Source organism: Podarcis melisellensis (genome assembly GCF_964234715.1).
Source record: "Podarcis melisellensis genome assembly, chromosome: 3".
In the NCBI taxonomy this organism is placed as follows: domain Eukaryota; kingdom Metazoa; phylum Chordata; class Lepidosauria; order Squamata; family Lacertidae; genus Podarcis; species Podarcis melisellensis.
This window is the reverse complement of record NC_138530.1, coordinates 96891538-96910161: the sequence shown is the minus strand read 5'-3', so window position 1 is coordinate 96910161 and position 18624 is coordinate 96891538. Positions and strand designations below refer to the sequence as shown.

Below are 18624 nucleotides of genomic sequence, written 5' to 3'. Positions count from 1 at the left end.
GGTTGGTTAGAGCATGATGCTGATAACAACAAGGTTGCAGGCTTGATCCCCGTATATTCCTGCATTGCAGATGATCCGCAGGGTCCCTTCCAACTCTACAATTCCATGATGCTATGAATGCCTCTCTTACTCTGTTACAGAGGATTGGTGCTATTTTAAAATCCTGCAGATAAAACAAAGGATGGTTTATCCCTTCAAACACCACACCGCTCACTTAAATATTATCTTCACTGCTGCCGCTGCTTCTGTAGATCAAGGACAATGCCTTTTGGAAAGTAGCAACCAGTCATTTATATACAACACTTGCTGAAAAGAATCCTTAGTCGACAAAAGGCACACACTTGAGAATAAACTTTCCAGATGCCCACATCTTATAGCAAAACTCTGATTTGCTAAACTGTATAAGAACTAAAACCCCGGAAGCCGCAATCTAGCTAAAACGAAGCACATGTTAGCAGGTGCCCAGACCTCTTTAAGAGAGCCAGTGTGGTAGGGCTAGGACTGGGGACAATTATGTTGTCATGAAGCTCCTTTGGTAAACTTGGACCAGTTATTATCTCTGAGCTAGCCTACCCTCTCAGGATTTTATGCAAATCAGTGGGATTTAACAGTGCTTCACTTTGGCTAGAGTATGGGACAGAGGAAGGAAGGGGGAATACATTTTCTGGGGCGAGTTGACAGCAGGGTTATTGTTTTTAGCAGGAACTCTTGCATTTTTAAAATCAAATAATTCGGGTTTTTGTCTGGGTGTGTGTGTGCTGGAACAGATATAAACCCAGTGCCTGAGCCACCCTATATATATATATACAGTTGTACCTCGGGTTAAGAACTTAAGAGAGCCAGTGTGGTGTAGTGGTTAAGAGCGGTAGACTCATAATCTGGGGAACCGGGTTCGCGTCTCTGCTCCTCCATATGCAGCTGCTGCGTAACCTTGGGCCAGTCACACTTCTCTGAAGTCTCTCAGCCTCACTCACCTCACAGGGTGTTTGTTGTGGGGGAGGAAGGGAAAGGAGAATGTTAGCCGCTTTGAGACTCCTTAGGGTAGTGATAAAGCGGGATATCAAATCCAAACTCCTCTTCTTCTTCTTAATTCGTTCTGGAGGTCTGTTCCTAACCTGAAACTGCTCTTAACCTGAAGCACCACTATAGCTAATGGGGCCTCCTGCTGCCGCTGCATCGCTGCTACACGATTTCTGTTCTCATCCTGAAGCAAAGTTCTTAACCTAAGGTAATATTTCTGGGTTAGCAGAGTCTAACCTGAAGCATATGTAACCTGAAGTGTATGTAACTCGAGGTACCACTGTATAATCAATAAAATTGTGGCCATTTCTAATTCATATCATTGTCTGCTTGAGTTTATTAATCACATCTTACATTTAGCCACTGTCCAGGGAAGTGGGGTGGCACTGTGACTGGGCCAGCAATAAATTAACTAACCAACTTCGTGGTGAGTTCCCCCTCCTTTTTCCAGAAAAAAAAGCACTGGGAAACGGTATGACATATCTGTTATTCAAAACTAAAAAAACCTTAGGCCTTATCTTAACGATGTACAGAAGGGCAATATTTGTAGCTCCGACAGGCTACTGGCACAGACAAAATGGTGACTTCTAACTTGAAAGCTAAGTCACCAGCTGAAGAGAATGCAAACAGTTACTTCAGAGATACAAAATGCTAGGAAATGAAACTTGGGTTATGGAGCTAACATGTGCTGGCAAGGATTAGGTGTTCTGAGCACGAGAAATTTAAAAACCAAGCTAAACTTGACAAGGGGGTCAGTTACATGGGGATATCTGAAGAGAAAGATCCTGTTACTACTAAAGCAAATGGAAACCCCATCCATTGCTTTGGACGCACGGAGACACTTTTTTGGACGTTAGTCCAAGGCCTAATGAAGCCAACAAAAAATCCTTCAGAAAGGTCCCTTAAGGTTAGTGGATCCATGGCATCCTGTTTATAGCCCAAGGCAAACTCTTCTTGTTGTATGTAATACATGGATATTTGATGGCCCAGATTTGAAGTTAATTAAACACACATATACAAAGCAAATGACCCGCAACACTTAAGTAAGTGACCCGCAGAACTTTTGTCAAGCTTTTCTAGGTCTGTTTGTCAGAGCCTGATGGATGACAAGCAACCAATTAAGAGTTAAAAAATGATGGCTTGCATTTTGCAACGCAACGTGGGAGTTTGTTTTAGAAATCAAGTATGAGGGAAATAGATTAGGTGAACCAATGCACAAAGGATGTGCTAAAGAAATCAGTCTACATGTAACACGAGAATTATACGTGTGTGTGTGTGTGTGTGTAATGGGACTATATTTCATTCAGTATTTTTTTAAAAAAAACAACAACCACCAATGAAGCACATGCATCTAGTATTTTAAAGGGAGACCATTCTGAACCATTACAAGAAAAAAGTTCCAATTCTGGGTGGACTTGTTGACCAAACTTACAAAACTGCACCACTTACCATAGCAATGATAGATGACACAAGCATAACTGGCCAAAGAAAAATGATGTATGTTCTCGCACCGCCCCACTTTAAAACACTGATTTCTATTATTGTATTTCTAATAAGTCAATAACTTACCTTCTCTAGAAATCTTAATATTTGCCAAAATATTTGCCCCAAGGCTAGGCTGCAGTTGAGGCCATTTCCAAATCAGAGACTTCACAACACAAACTTTTCATGATTTACCCTTTCATTTCATTTTGTTTGAAGAATATGAAACAAAAACAAAAGCTACCCAATTTTTACCCTGTTTACGTAGAGGAGCAAGCGGACTCGGACCCACACATGCAGACAAGCAGAACACATATTTAGGACTTTGACAAGCCTTTCCTTGCCTACTGAACACATGGTCCTTTCTGGAGTAGCTACCACTAGTGATTAAATATATACATATACCCTGCAAGTATACAAAAGCAAAAAAAAAAGTTCACAATCCTCAAAGGAAATGGAGATGGGGCTCCATGACTTTTTAAACAGTTCAGTTGAAAGACCATCAACTTTGGGCTGCTGTTCTTCTCCTTGAAATATTTCAGTCCCTGCCGATCATTTACAAGAATTCTTATACATGAAACAGTGGCTGAATTTGCTTCTCCTCCTCTTCCCTCCCAACTCCCTTTTCTTTTGTGTCGTATCTTTTACACTGCTAAGCTTGAAAGCTGGGACATTCGGAAGATTTTCCTGCTGCCTTTTTTGGTTGAAGAACGAGATAAAAAAAATGCTTTACAATAAGTAATAATAATGTACAAACTTACTAGTTAATCAAGTTTTTGTTCCACAGGAATGTATAATATCTATGGGCTTCTGGAAATACCCAAATTCCAAAATTTATAGCAATCAACACATCTCGGGTTTTTTGTGTGCTGAATTTTGACTTCCTGGGAGACTTGCATACCATAACCATTTGGGGATAACACTTTGGATGTCCTGTTATAAGTGAGAGGTATATACAAGGGACTCATTTTTCTGGCAGTCAGGTAGCCAAAGAAAACCACTTGGGTCTAGTTTATTGGGATTTACTCTTAACAAGTTCAGTGCTACTGTCAGTCAGAGAGTGGGATTCAGTCTTATGCATGGAGAAATGAATTTAAAAGAAAATTAAAAACCCTCCCCATCTATCCAATGGTAAAATGTGTAAATATATATTATTTATTCATTTAATAAATTTATACATTGCTTGAATGTGAAAAATCTCAAAGCAGTTTACAAAAAGATAAAAGCAACATTATTTGTCTAGTGTTGCAGCTAATGTGGAAACTGCAGGGTGATAATCTGCTGAACAGCAATACACAGAGCTGAACAACCTGCCCTACAGACACTCATAACATCCAAGCAAATCCTTTCCCAAGGAAAGCTTAAAATTTTGGTTGCCATTCACCTGTGAAAGGAAAAACTGAAACAACAAATGGTAAAATAAACTACAATTGACAGGCTGATTCTGAACATGCATTATTAAAAGGAATATACAACTCCTTAATGACCTCCCTCTGAGAATTTCTTAGGAAAAATAAAATATGATAAATACTTGGTTTATACCAGGGGTAGGCAAACTAAGGCCCGGGGGCCAGATCTGGCCCAATTGCCTTCTAAATCCGGCCCACGGACGGTCCAGGAATCAGCGTGTTTTTACATGAGTAGAATGTGTCCTTTTATTTAAAACACATCTCTGGGTTATTTGTGGGGCCTGCCTAGTGTTTTTACACGAGTAGAATGTGTGCTTTTATTTAAAATGCATCTCTAGGTTATTTGTGGGGCATAGGAATTTGTTCATTTCCCCCCCCCAAAATATAGTCCGGCCCACAACATGATCTGAGGGACGGTGGACTGGCCCACGGCTGAAAAAGGTTGCTGACCCCTGGTTTATACTCAAAATATGCCTGAGTACCACCAGAGGAGACAAAAAAGGGGGGACCACACTGTATAGAAGATGGGGAGTAAACAAGGCATTTTATAGGAGTTAGAATGTGTCAAATAACCAGGGGTAACCAGTTCTATGGATAGGAAAAAAGACCACAAGTTTAATGATGCATGTCTTTGGTATGTAATGAAAGCTACACTTCTCCTCGATTTTTCTAGTTACTGGTTAAGGTCCTCTTTGGATGGTATGAAGGAGGAAAAAACCAGGAGGCACAACAAGACTTCACCACTTTGACTCATGGATCTTCAATTGTGTACTGGGGCTTCCAGTGGAACGTCAAACCTCTGGAATCCAAGGAGACACCTATGCTCATGAAAGTGAGTAGCCTAAATACTTTGTTTGCCAAGGAACTGCTAACTTCAGGACTAAGTCACCACACATGACAAAAAAATCCCTGCCCCTCCCCCCTTTTTTATTCACCGTGACTCTCTTGGAGCAAGTCACAGACAAGGGTGGTGGTGGTGAAACAGCCAGAAGACAAATTCAAAACATGGAACGGCTTTGTAAACGTTGTACACACTGTAAATGCTTGTTGGTTTTAAGAGAATGCCGAAGAATTCCAATTGGCAAGATTTTTATTTAAAGATTTTATTCAACATTATTAATGACAAGTGTTAAATACAAAGCACACAACATTCAATCTAGCATCCCTGATGCAGCTCGTTATGATTAGGCTCCATGATTTCACCCATTTACAAATAAGTTACAAAAAAAATATATTAAAACACAAATTTTCTGAAAATATTAAATTAAAAACAAAATCTGTAAAAAATATAGGGCTTGATCCAGCAGAAAGAAGGCACGCACCCCCTCACAAGGAGGAGCTGAATAAGGCTCAACAGAACCAGAGTGTAAGGCAGGACAGGGAAGCACTAAAATGAATGAGAAGCCCATGTGCTCCTCCCTTATCCACAGCCTAGCCCTTCCAAGGTGCATCAATGGGCAACAGAGATGGCGCACACAGTTCTCTCATTCTCTGCAATATCTGCATGTACACCTGGGAGAGGAAGAGCAAGGACAGGTAAACAGGGCTCCCAATGGCATTTCTCTGCTTTGGCCAACACGCAACTGGATCGAGCCAAATATTTGTAATTAATAATTTTTTGTTGCATATTTAAGAGCAAGTAGTTAAGACAAAAAGGGCAAGGCCGCTTGAATGTGCTTTAATTCATGGTCACATAATTAGCAGGGAAAATGCCAGTCCTGCCTTGCAAACTTCCTTCCCACCAATCAAACTGTGAATCTGTTTTCGTCGTGATCTTGATCCTATCGCCCGCGTTGAAAGTCAAGTCGCCTGGCTGCTGTCCTTCAAACGGATATAGCGCTGTAACGAATGTAGGACTGGTGGCCTTTGAGTTTCCTAAAAAACAGAAGAAGTAGAAGAAGACGACAGTTCAGGACCTGGGTTGCATCTTGAACAATAAATTTCACAGAGTGCTGAAGTCCAGCTTGCCTTGACAACAAGTGAGCCGTCACAAAGTACAACATAAATCACCCCAAACCACTCCAAGACTGGAGACCAAATCCTGTTAGAAGTTAAGCAGGAAGTCAAGCGTTTACATGCATGATTCTACTCCAAGCCTTCTGTTTCAACTTCATTGTACAAAGGATGGTCTACTCAGCATGTTGGAGCAATTGAGGGGAGGGAGAAAAGGGGAATGTGGCACAGAGTAAGATATGGGGGAAGGTCTACACAGATCCTACTATGTTGGTTAGAGGTACACATCCAAGATCTGTTGAGTTTCGTGAAATTCCAATACATATTGCATAAGACACAGATACAGTTTACAGAGATGGAGAGATAAAGTGTTCAGAGGCCATGGAATGCGATAGGCAACCAATCCATAACTGGCTATCTGAACAACAACTACAAGAGGAAGGCGGCCCATTTTCTTCATTCCCCTCTTGTATTTGGCTGGCTATCTCTGGGCAAGGTGGACCTTTGGTCTGAACCAACACTATAAGGCTCTTCTTGCATTCTCAAGATCTAGCAACATTTGTCTATCAAAATACTTCCTGTGAACAAAATATTCAAGGCACCTCCTATTGGCAGACTCAACATCTAAAAGAGGAAAATGTTGGTGTTGAATGGTTTGGGCAGTTCCTACTTGTGTTGCAGGCAAAAGGGGCTAAACAGTAAGGGAAAAAAAGAAAAACCACATTGAAGCACAGAAAGTTGAAATCTAAAGTCCTGCAGGAACTTAGATCTGAGCTATCTACCAGCTCAAGCATAACCAAAATATTTTTTAATTGGTGTGCAAGTAAGCTGCGAGGTTTTCTTCACAGCTTGGAAGAGAGAAGATATTTAACCCATTTTGCTCATACGAGAGCTTACACGCACTTTACCTTACAGTTGAGGAAGCCAGAGTGAAGGCAAAAACTAAATAAAATACTGCAAACTTACAGGGCAAATTAGCCAAAGAATTGTGCACCTTCAATTCCAAACTAGACTTGGTAAACCTATAGCTGGTTGTGTGTGGCATCTGTTTATATTTAAGAAATTTACAAAAGCAGCATCTCTGGACAACTCTTGTTGGCAGCATTCCAGCCTTTTGAAAATACACAACAATGATCTGTTTGCCTTTAGAGTATTTTAAGGAAGGTTTGTGGGAAACAAGGCCATGTAGTTGTTACGTAAGCTGTTACATTGCAACTGTATTTCAAAAAGATTAAAAAAATGCTCAATCTACACAAGATGGTGCTACAGTGCTACATTCAAATGACGAAAACGCTATTGAGCCCTGTTCATCTGTTAATAGCAAACTCGTAGACCAAACATCTGATGATAATCTTGTCTTGTGTTTTTGTTATGCTATATCCATGTAGAATGGAGGAAGATGTTTGCTACTGAGAAAGTTCCTGGGAGGGGGGTGGGAAGGCCTTCAACACATCTAGCAAATTTTTATCCTGGAAAACTGGCCAAGGTGCTTGCTCAAGAATGGCTAATCCGTTCAACATTAAGGCACTTGTAGCTTAGTTTTATAGGAGCAGGAAGCTCAGCAGATCAGCTTGTTGTGTTATGTGGCAATCCTAAATGACTGTTGCTCTGTTTGCTGCCTTGGGCACTTTGTGGAAAAAACCAATTTCTGGGCTTGGATCCATACAAAAAAGCCCTGCTGAATGATGCCAAGGTCCAGCACTCCCTTTCCACAGTGGCCAACCAGAGACAACCACACCAATGTGAGCATTAAGGCTGTTGAGAAGGGGGAAAAACCATCATCTGAGTTCATGTTCCTCATGCAGTGGGAGCCAAGGCAGAGAGAGAATTTCCCATGCAACCAGGAACTATGACTGTGCACGTTCTCAACCGTGCCCATTAGACACGCAGAGGCGGAGCTGGAGAAACTGTGTGGTGCGTTTGTGTGCAGGCACACAGGCTTCCTTGCATCCATGTATGTGCAAGTGTGTGAGAAAAGGGGGGGAGCCAGCTCTACTATCCCACAGGTATTCATGGACACCCCTTCATGAAACAACATAGGGGAGAGTTTTCATATTTTACTTCACTTCCATCAAGGGTGGAGATAGTTACCAGATTTTTGCAACTACTGCTGAATTCTAATTGAGAGCCCTGCACTTACAAAACAGAGAGCTACCCAGAGCTTTAAAAGCCTACTGTTTCCTGAGAAAGACGCGTACACCATCATTTGCTTGCCCGTTGCGGGTGGCGCTGTGGTCTAAGCCACAGAGCCTAGGGCTTGCCGATCGGAAGGTCAGCGGTTCGAATCCCCGCGGCGGGGTGAGCTCCCATTGCTCGGTCCCAGCTCCTGCCAACCTAACAGTTTTAAAGCACCTCAAAATGCAAGTAGATAAATAGGTACCCCTCCAGTGGGAAGGTAAACGGCGTTTCCATGCGCTGCTTTGGTTTTGCCAGAAGTGGCTTAGTCATGCTGGCCACATGACCCGGAAGCTGTCTGCAAACAAACGCCGGCTCCCTCGGCCTATAGAGCGAGATGAGCACTGTAACCCCAAAGTCGTCTGCGACTGGACCTAACGGTCAGGGGTACCTTTACCTTTACACTCTTGTAGATTACTCTTTTAATGCAGCTCTGCAGTAGGGCAAGATTGCACATGACTTACGGAGAATCGTTGCAGAGAAGGGGTATGGTTGCGAAAGAAGCAAAATTCGCACTAATCAGTTTTGAGGGAAAGGCATCTATTATTAAGGGAGAGGCTCAAAGCACCAACACTGCCATTTACCCATTCCATCGTTTCTATTAAGGAGACATGCCTAAATTTTTGTGTCTTGCTCTGCACAATGGGTTGGCTCAGTTTAACATATCTTCATGCATTTATTTACTAAGAAATGATGGTGAGAGCCAAGAACTAGAAGTGAGAGGTGCCCTTTCTCTATCCATTATTACTCATCCAGCTTTGGTAAGAACACTTTGCCTCTGTTTCAAGCAATGCAGCATTATTTAGGGAAAACGGTGTTCTGAGGCTCCTATGCATGCCACAGACATTTTCCTGCGCCGCACGCCACACTACAACAAATGCTGATAAAGCCTGCTTACGTTGAGAAGTGACCTATAGTAAACCCAAAACATAAGCTTTGTCAAAGACCACATTTCTCTCCCTTTACCCTCTTACGAAACAGATGTTGGGAGAGAGGTTTAAACGGCCAGCAACGGTGACCTGGCAACTCCATGGCTATTAATCCAATTCATATACAAAAGTATCATTTTTTTATTGCTGTCTGTACTGGGAAAGTCTTACAGCGTCTGCCATAACCGATCTCTGTCATAATCTCTAATCACGCTTCCCCCTCCGTCAGAGGGCCGGGGGGAAGGCTGTAGGGGTGGTAATATAATGCTCAGATCGTCTCCCACAGGATATTCGCTCCACAATAATAGCCTGCAACAAGGGGCTATTAGACCAACTCTCCCAGATTGCAAAAGTTTGCTTACGGGCAGTGAATTATCCACCACTCTGTTAGATACCAAGGTATGGAATCAAGTTTTGAAACTAAAATTAGGGTTGTTTCTCAAAAAGGCAGAGGAAGAAAACGAAGACATTAGGGGAGACGGGTGTTTTTTGCACCATTTGTCAAGGCAGTGTGCTCACATCTGATCCGAGTCTCCTACTTTGAGTCTGCTTTTCAGTGGCACATTTCAGATCCACATCAGGAGACCCGGTGGCTTTCTACTTTGGTAGCATGATTCATTTGGTTAAGAAGCTAGCCCTATAAAACCAGGCTCTCTCTGTTCCTACGACATGCCCTGTTTAAAACCCATGTGCCTATTATAGCCTGGAGAAACTAAATACAACTGGATTTTGTATAGATTGATTCTTCTTACAAGTTCTTTCCAAAAAGCAAAATGAATTATATGCCTTTGTTCCTTGCCTCAAGCCTGGGGTGCTATTGGATGGAGAAGGCTTAACTTTTTTTAAAAAAAATTCAGCCTTTAATTACTGCCAAAAAACCTCCATTGTACGCTAAATATTATTTGTTTCCTCTGTGCAAATGGCATAGTTGCCATGTTAAGGATACTAAAAAGGTAGACGCTCTTAGTGGCTGCCTATTACTCAAGTTAGTTTTTAACAAAATGGCATTGACCCAAAACACACATAAAACAAAGACCTCAATTTTCTAGTCCTAGCATGCACTGACCTCAATCTTTATGTGCCTTTGTAATCAGCTGGCTCAGCAGCAGGAGATGGAGTCCCCCTCCCATACAATCAGAATTGCACATAGTATTCTCTCTCTCTCTATTTTTGCTCGCTTCATGACAGTATAAGCCAAAAAAAGATGTTCGATTTAAAATGATGGCACAAAAGTGCCAGAAATAATATTATAATAGCAGAGCAATTTCAAAAATAGGAATTGTTTCCTGGGATTTCCTGTTTAATGATGAGCATTAAGACAGTTTATAACAACAGAGGGAGGTAAGCTGCTAGATGGATGTTTATTTTAGATGGAAATAAGCTACAAGCCTGACTAGAGAAAGAGAACCACTAAAAAAAAGGACTAGCCTGCCTTAAACCTTTTAAAAGGGAGAGAGAATTCACTCTAATGTTTCCAAAGTCTTGTACGTCACCGTGGCTTACGAATTTACAGAAACACATTATTCTCTTGCTTAAAGATCTGTTCATACAAATATCCATTAGTTAACCCTGATCTCATTTGCTGCTTTTTACAGTTTATAATCTGCTAAAGGTTTCTCTGTAGAGACCATTACACGCTGCAACTCAGCCTAGGCTCTTGCTGCCATTGCAGACATCTCCCGTCCCTGCTTAAAAAGAAAAAATACTTCAAGTCTTGCTTTATGAGTTAACAACAACCAGCCATTACACATGCAAACAGTTTACATGCATGCTCAATATTATTCCTGGTACCAAAGAAATAGTCGAATATTCATTTCACTACTAAGCAGTGCTATCTTGCCATCTACAATAATCTCTTCTGAAGTCCCTTGAGAAAACAATCAATGGTTACAATTTTCTTGCTATGTGCAGCAAAGCATTGCAATGCAGTCTTATCCATGTTTGCTCATAAGTGGGCCCTATGGTGTTCAGTGGTTCTTAATTCCTAGTATACGTGCATGTATGACTGCAGCCCAAATAGCAAATTCAATGCTAGGGACTATTAGGAAAATAACTGAAAAGCTGATGTCGTATACAAATCCATGGTGCAATCGCCTTCGGAATACAGTTCTGCTTGCCTCAACTCAAAAAGGTTATGGATTGTTAAGAAAGTTTCAGGAAAAGGCAACAAAAAATTAATCATGTGACCGAGACGGCTCTGGTTGCCCTAACAGATGATCTTCGTAGACAGCTGGATCGAGGCGGGTCAGGGCTGCTGATTCTTCTAGATCTGTCAGCAGCTTTCGACATGGTCGATCACGAACTTCTGGACAACCGCCTTGCCAATGTGGGGATCCAGGGCACAGTCCTTCAATGGCTGCGCTCGTTTCTCTCTGGTCGGGGACAGAGGGTGGCACTTGGGGGGGGGGGAAGTGTCATCGCGCCATTCCTTGGTGTGTGGAGTGCCTCAGGGTGCGATACTCTCCCTGATGCTTTTCAACATCTTTATGCGCCCCCTCGCCCAGCTTGTCCGGAGTTTTGGGCTGGGTTGCCATCAGTATGCTGATGACACCCAACTCTATCTGTTGATGGATGGCCATCCTGACTCGGCCCCAGACACACTGACCAGATGTTTGGAAGCTGTGGTTGGATGGTTACGTGGGAGCCGGTTGAAGCTAAATCCTTCAAAGACAGAGGTCCTGTGGCTGGGACGGGACGCTATGGGATTGGGGGGGCAACTCCCATCTCTTGCGGGGGCGCAATTAGTGCCAGCACCGTCTGTTAAGAGTTTGGGTGTAATCTTCGACACCTCCCTTTGCATGGAGGTGCAGACTGCAGCTATAACAAAGGCGGCATTTTTCCATCTCCGCCAAGCTAAGCAGTTGGCTCCTTACCTCTCTCGCCCTGACCTAGCCACTGTGATCCACGCAACGGTCACCTCCAGACTGGATTATTGTAACTCACTCTACATGGGGCTGCCCTTGAGACTGACCCAGAAACTCCAGCGGGTGCAGAATGCTGCAGCGAGACCACATTCAGCCGGTGCTATACCACCTGCACTGGCTCCCGGTGGAGTACAGGATCAGGTTTAAGGTGCTGGTTTTAACCTTTAAAGCCCTATACAGCCTAGGACCCTCATACCTACGGGACCGCCTCTCCTAGTATGCCCCACAGAGAAACTTACGGTCCTCAAATAAAAACATCTTGAAGGTCCCAGGCCACAGAGAAGTTAGGCTGGCCTCAACTAGAGCCAGGGCTTTTTCGGCTGTGGCTCCGATCTGGTTGAACTCTCTGTCACAAGAGACTAGGGCCCTGCGGGACTTGACATCTTTCCGCAGGGCCTGCAAGACAGAGCTGTTCCACCAGGCCTTTGGCCAGGGCACAGCCTGACTCCCTCCCTCGGCAATCTTCGCAGAGCTCTGGCCCAATGGTTGCCAGTGGCTTGAATTAATTAATTTTATAATGAATGATTTTAGAGTGTTGTTTGTGCTGTACTTTTGTACTGTTTTATTGTTGTTAGCCGCCCTGAGCCCGGCTTCGGCTGGGGAGGGCGGGATATAAATATTTTTTTTAAAAAAAAGGAAAGGGGGTGGAGCAACTCCTGTATGAGGAAAGATTGCAGCATTTGGCTTTTTTAAAAAAATAAGTCAAGTAAGAGGCGACATGATAGAAATCTATAAAAAATTATGCAAGGCGTGAAGAAAGCAAATGGAGAAATTTTTCTCTCGCTCTTTCATAGCACTGGAACTCATGAACACCAACAAAGCTGAAAGTTGAAAGATTAAAGGACAGTTTAAAAAGTACTTTTTTGGCAGTGTGCAGTCAAACTATGGAACTCGGTCCCATGGGATGTCCGCCATTTTGGATGGCTTAAAAAGAGGTTAAAGGTTACTAGCCACAATAGTTAAGTTGTGCCTTCACTGCTAAGAGGCAGTATGTCTCTGAATACCAGTCACTGGGAATTGCAGGTGGACAGAGTGCTGCTGTGCTAGTGCCCTGCTTGTGGTCACACCATGGGCATCTGGTGTGAGAACAAGATGAGCCATTGGCTTGCTTCAGCAGACTCTTCTTGTTCTTATGTTTTAGGACAAACTACTACATTACCGGACGCAGGTGGCACTGGGGTTAAACCACAGAGCCTAGGGCTTGCCAATCAGAAGGTCGGCGGTTCGAATCCCCGTGACGGGGTGAGCTCCCGTTGCTCAGTCCCTGCTCCTGCCAACCTAGCAGTTCGAAAGCACATCAAAGTGCAAGTAGATAAATAGGTACCACTCCGGCGGGAAGGTAAATGGCATTTCTGTGCGCTGCTCTGGTTCGCCAGAAGTGGCTTAGTCATGCTGGCCACATGACCCAGAAGCTGTACGCCTGCTCCCTCGGCGAATAAAGCAAGATGAGCGCCGCAACCCCAGAGTCGGCCACGACTGGACCTAATGGTCAGGGGTCCCTTTACCACATTACCATTGCAGTGCAGGAGGCTGTTCCATGTGGTGAAGTCCTGTTTTGCATCAGGAATGCATAGACATTCAGGAACTAGCCATGCACATGCACACATAGCCATTCCTCACTCAGATCTGCAAAAGTGGAGATAATCTCCCTTGGAGCATTAACACTGATGGGATAATGTTCAAGTGTCTTCCTAACAAGTACTAGCAAGAACCGTGATTGCTTAATTTGGTGTAGCTTGATAGGTGATCTAACAAAACCCAGTGCAAAGAATTTATCTTTTTTTGGATGCAGGACCTTTCAGCAACAAGAAATGAACACAACATTACATTAGCCTGCTCCTTGGATCTGGCCTACAAATCTTGTAAGCTTTATTCAGCCATGTTAGGTACATTGTAAATAAATCTCTCTCTAAACATTTGAACCAAAATAAAGAGAGATGGAAACTTGTGTATACTTTCAAGGAGGTGGCTGGAATAAGAACATAGTGGCCCAATTTGGATTGTTAAGTATCAAGATTCAGTCTTGTCAAGAGATTTTGTGAATTCTCAAATGCTACTTTGACACTGATGATGAATGATAATATTATAATATCAACACTCACCCACTGCAGCAGAATAGCTGGGAAGTTCAGGGTAAAGTCTACTCGGTGTTCTTACAGCTGCAGAAGAATTCAGAATGTATTTTATTAGTTAATATGCCCACTTAATATCTTCTTTGATAGTATCTTCTTTAATAGTCTCAGTTTGATTATCATGAAGCTATAGTTGCTTTTTCCAGAAATGGGAGTCATAATTAAGCAGACCAAGAGAGAACAAATAATGACCAAAAATCGTAATAATAGTGAAAACAACACCGTATTTTTCCATGTATAACACACACCCGTGTATAAGACGACCCCAATTTTTGGGGACCCCAAATTAAGGAAATGGGGGGAGATTGCTCAGAGTTGTCTGCCAACTCGCCAATTGCCTGCAAAATTGCTGCAGCCAATCACTACCACACCTTGATGCAGTCACAAATCATCCGCACAATTGCCGCCGCAGCAGCAAATTACCACCACGCCTTGCCAATGCCAACAATCACCTGACCAATTACCACTGACAATCTCCTGCTCGTGGCTGTCAACAATCACATGTCTCACCTCTGCACTATCCATGTATAAGACGACCCCCAATTTTTAACATTTTTCTTTTTTTTTTTTATAAATATTTTATTAGGTTTTTAATAAACAAATTTCCACTTTCAAATACATACTTCCATAGATCCAATGGACTCCCCCCATCTCCCGAGCACTGCATTCCCTGTGTAACCAAAACCTCAGCAATTTGTTGACTTATTTTATACATAACAATATATCTTCCATTTTATCGTGTTATCTGATGTAAACATTTCAGTACAATTGCATTAATTTTTAATTTCCACACAATAAAAATATTTCATTATCTCACTTCTGTCTTATAGTGTCTTATTTATCAATTCAGAAATTTGCCGATACTGAAGCTATACCTTCCTAGAAAGGAGCATTTTTTAACATTCATACAACTTATAATGCTTTTTCAAATAGTCCTTAAAATTTTCCCAAACTTCCTCCGTTTCTTCTTCTCCCGAGTCTCGAATTCTGCCAGTCATTTCAGCCAACTCCATATAGTCCATCAGCTGCGTCTGCCATTCTTCCAATGTGGGTAGATTTTGTGTCTTCCAATGCTTTGCCAACAAAATCCTCGCTGCTGTAGTAGCGTACATAAAGAAAGTTCTATCTTTCTTGACCATCCTCTGGTCTACCATGCCCAGAAGGAAGGCCTCCGGTTTCTTAGGTAAGGTGAATCTCAGCACCTTTTTTAGTTCATTATGTATCATTTCCCAGAAGGCCTTCACTTTCGGGCAGGTCCACCAGAGGTGTAAAAATGTCCCTTCCTCTTCCTTACATTTCCAACATTTATTATCGGACAGGTGATATATCTTTGCAAGCTTGACTGGGGTCATGTACCACCGGTATATCATTTTCATAATGTTTTCCTTCAAGGCAGTACATGCCGTGAATTTCATTCCGGTGTTCCATAACCTTTCCCAGTCTTCAAACATAATGTTATGCCCCAAGTCCTGTGCCCACTTTATCATAGAGGATTTGACAATCTCATCCTGTGTGTTCCATTTAAGCAGCAAGTTATACATTCTCGAAATTAGCTTAGATTTTGGCTCAAGCAACTCTGTTTCTAGTTTCGATTTTTCCTCCTGAAAACCCACTTTTTTGTCTGCTTTAAAAACTTCCTGGATTTGAGCATAATGCAACCAATCTCGCACCTTGTTTTTTAACTTTTCCATACTCTGTAGCCTCCATTTATCTCCAATTTTTTCAATTATTTCCCAATATTTAGGCCAGTGGGCCTCCATATTGAGTCTTTTACGTGCTTTGGCCTCCATCGGTGAGAGCCACCTCGGAGTTTTACTCTCCAATAAGTCTTTATATTTTGACCAGACCATGAAAATTGCCCTTCTGACAATATGGTTTTTGAACAATTTATGAACTTTAACCTTGTCATACCACAAATATGCATGCCACCCAAAAGCATTATCAAATCCCTCCAGGTCAAGGACATCGGTGTTCTCCAATAAAATCCAATCCTTCAACCAGCAGAGGGCTGCAGCTTCATAATATAACCTCAAGTCCGGCAGGGCAAACCCCCCTCTTTCTTTCGCATCTGTTAGTATTTTAAACTTTATTCGGGGCTTTTTGCCCTGCCAGACGAATTTAGATAAGTCCCTCTGCCATTTTCCAAAACATTCCACCTTATCCACGATCTGGAGGGCCTGAAACAAAAATAGCATTTTCGGCAATACATTCATCTTTATAGCAGCTATTCTGCCCAGCAAGGAAAGTTTTAATCTTGACCATATTTCCAGATCTCTTTTGATCTCTGACCAACATTTCTCATAGTTGTCCTTAAATAAATTCAAATTTTTGGAGGTCAAATGGACCCCTAGGTACTTTACTTTTTTGACCACATTTAGTTCTGTTTCTTTTCTGAACTCCTCTATTTCAGTAGTTATCAAGTTTTTTGCTAAAACTTTAGTTTTTTGTTTATTCAGCTTGAATCCCGCCACCCGACCAAAGTCAGAAATTAATTCTAACGCTCTTTTAGTACTAGAGGCTGGCTCCTGTAATGTTAATACCAAGTCATCTGCAAAAGCTTTCAGTTTATATTGTTTCTCTCCGACCACAATTCCCTGTGTCAACCGGTCATTTCTAATCATGTTCAATAGCACCTCCAGGACTGAAATAAACAACAGAGGAGATAGAGGGCACCCCTGTCATGTCCCTTTTTCAATTTTGAACTCCTCTGTCACCACGTTGTTTACTATCAATTTAGCTTTTTGTTCTGAATAAATTGCTTCTATTCCATTTTCAAACCCCCGCCCTACTCCCATCCTTTCCAAATTTTTCTTCATAAACAGCCAAGAAATGTTGTCAAAGGCCTTCTCCGCATCAATAAAAATCAACACCGCTCTTGTGTTTGAATTAATCTGTAAAAACTCCAAAATGTCAATGATGTTTCTTGTGTTGTCAAATAAATGCCTACCAGGGAGAAAGCCTGCTTGGTCCTTATGAATCACTTCATTTAAGACTTTCTTAAACCTACTTGCCAAAATGTCTGCAAAAATTTTGTAATCCACATTTAGGAGTGAGATAGGACGGTAGTTTTTAAGTTGAGTTTTTTCAGATTCTAGTTTTGGGATCAACGTGATGAAAGCTTCTTTCCACGTTTCCGGTGCCTTCCTCCCCTCCATAATCTGATTACAAACTTCCAGCAATGGTTGTATCAATGAATCCTTCAGTACCTTATAATATTTGGAAGTAAGCCCATCAGGTCCCGGAGATTTGCCCAGTTGAAGGTTCTGAATGGCGCATTCAATTTCTTGAGTTGTAATATTACAGTTCAGGATTGCTCTCATTTCCTGGGATATTTTTTGTAATCCATTAGTTATAACAAATTGGTCCACCTCTGAGCTTTTTTGTGGCCTTTGAGAATAAAGTTCTTTGAAATATCTCTGGAAGGACTTTCTAATTTCGTCGGGTTTCTGAACCATTCTCCCTTCAATCTCTAGATTTGTAACTGTGTTAAGTTTTTGTCTCTTTTTCAACTGCCAAGCCAACAATTTTCCACATTTGTTAGCAGATTCAAAGGATCTTTGTTTCATTTGTTTAATTTTCCATTCCACCTCTTGATTTATCAGTTTCGAATATTGTGCCTGGAAAAACTTCACTTCTCTCAGTACTTCCTTTGATTTAGGCCTGGATCTCAGTTTTCTCTCTCCTTCTCTTATTTTCTCCAAGATCTTCTCCTTCTTTTCATTCCAGAGTCTTTTTTTAATCGTGTTCTGTTGTATTAGAAACCCTCTTATAACTGCTTTGCTTGCGTCCCAGATTATTCTTTTTTCCACATTTGTCTTTAAGTTTATTTCAAAATAGTCCTTTAAAACTTTTTGGGCCTTCTTAACAATCTCCTGATCTCTTAACAAAGCGTCATTCATTCTCCATCTGAACGATCCGGTTGTATTTAGTCTCAATTCCATTCTCAAGGCGTTGTGGTCGGAGCAGGTTTTTGGGCAGATTTCCACTTTTCTGGTCTTAGGTGCCAGCCCTCTAGTTATCCATATTTGGTCGATTCGCGTCCATGTCATATGGGCCTCAGAAAAAAAAGTTCCTTCTTTCCCTAGAGGGTTCTTGATCCTCCATATGTCAATCAAATCCAAATTGTCAGTCATTTCAAAAAAGGTTTTTGGTAGTCTGCCATCTTTCGTTATATTAGCACTTTGTGACTTATCCATATTCACTGAGGCGACACCGTTCATATCTCCCAACATGATAATGTTGTTATAGTCCAAATAGTCCAGCATAATCTCGTGCAGCTTCTTAAAAAATTCCGATTTTCCATCATTTGGGGCGTAGATTCCTAGAATTAAAAACTTTTCTCCTTGTGTCTGGATTTCAATTGCCAAAATTCTGCCCTGTTCATCTTTAAATACAAATTTTGGGGACAAGTTCTCCTTTGCATAAATCACCACTCCTCTTTTCTTAACTTTATCCGATGAAATAAATTCTTGGCCTAACCTTTTATTGATTAACACTTTTCTGTGGAGTCTTGTCACATGCGTTTCTTGCAGGCAAATAATGTCCAATTGTTCTTTTTTCAAAATATGAAATACTTTTCTGCGTTTTTCTGGAGAATTCC

The 18624-nt window shown here is 41.8% G+C and overlaps 2 protein-coding genes across 2 annotated transcripts in view; both read right to left on the bottom strand.

The window, feature by feature from the left end:
- The window catches only part of ALKAL2 (ALK and LTK ligand 2), a 156503-nt gene that overhangs the window by 88107 nt on the left and 49772 nt on the right, over window positions 1-18624 (bottom strand). The window lies entirely within an intron of this gene.
- Window positions 4984-18624, bottom strand: part of SH3YL1 (SH3 and SYLF domain containing 1) — a 38250-nt gene continuing 24609 nt past the window's right edge. The window contains exons 9-10 of the mRNA XM_081906504.1: window positions 13995-14051; window positions 4984-5786 (exon numbers count right to left, since the gene is read on the bottom strand). Of these exons, the coding sequence (XP_081762630.1) occupies window positions 5590-5786; window positions 13995-14051 (254 nt within the window). The 3' untranslated portion in view covers window positions 4984-5589. The remainder of the gene's footprint in view (window positions 5787-13994; window positions 14052-18624) is intronic.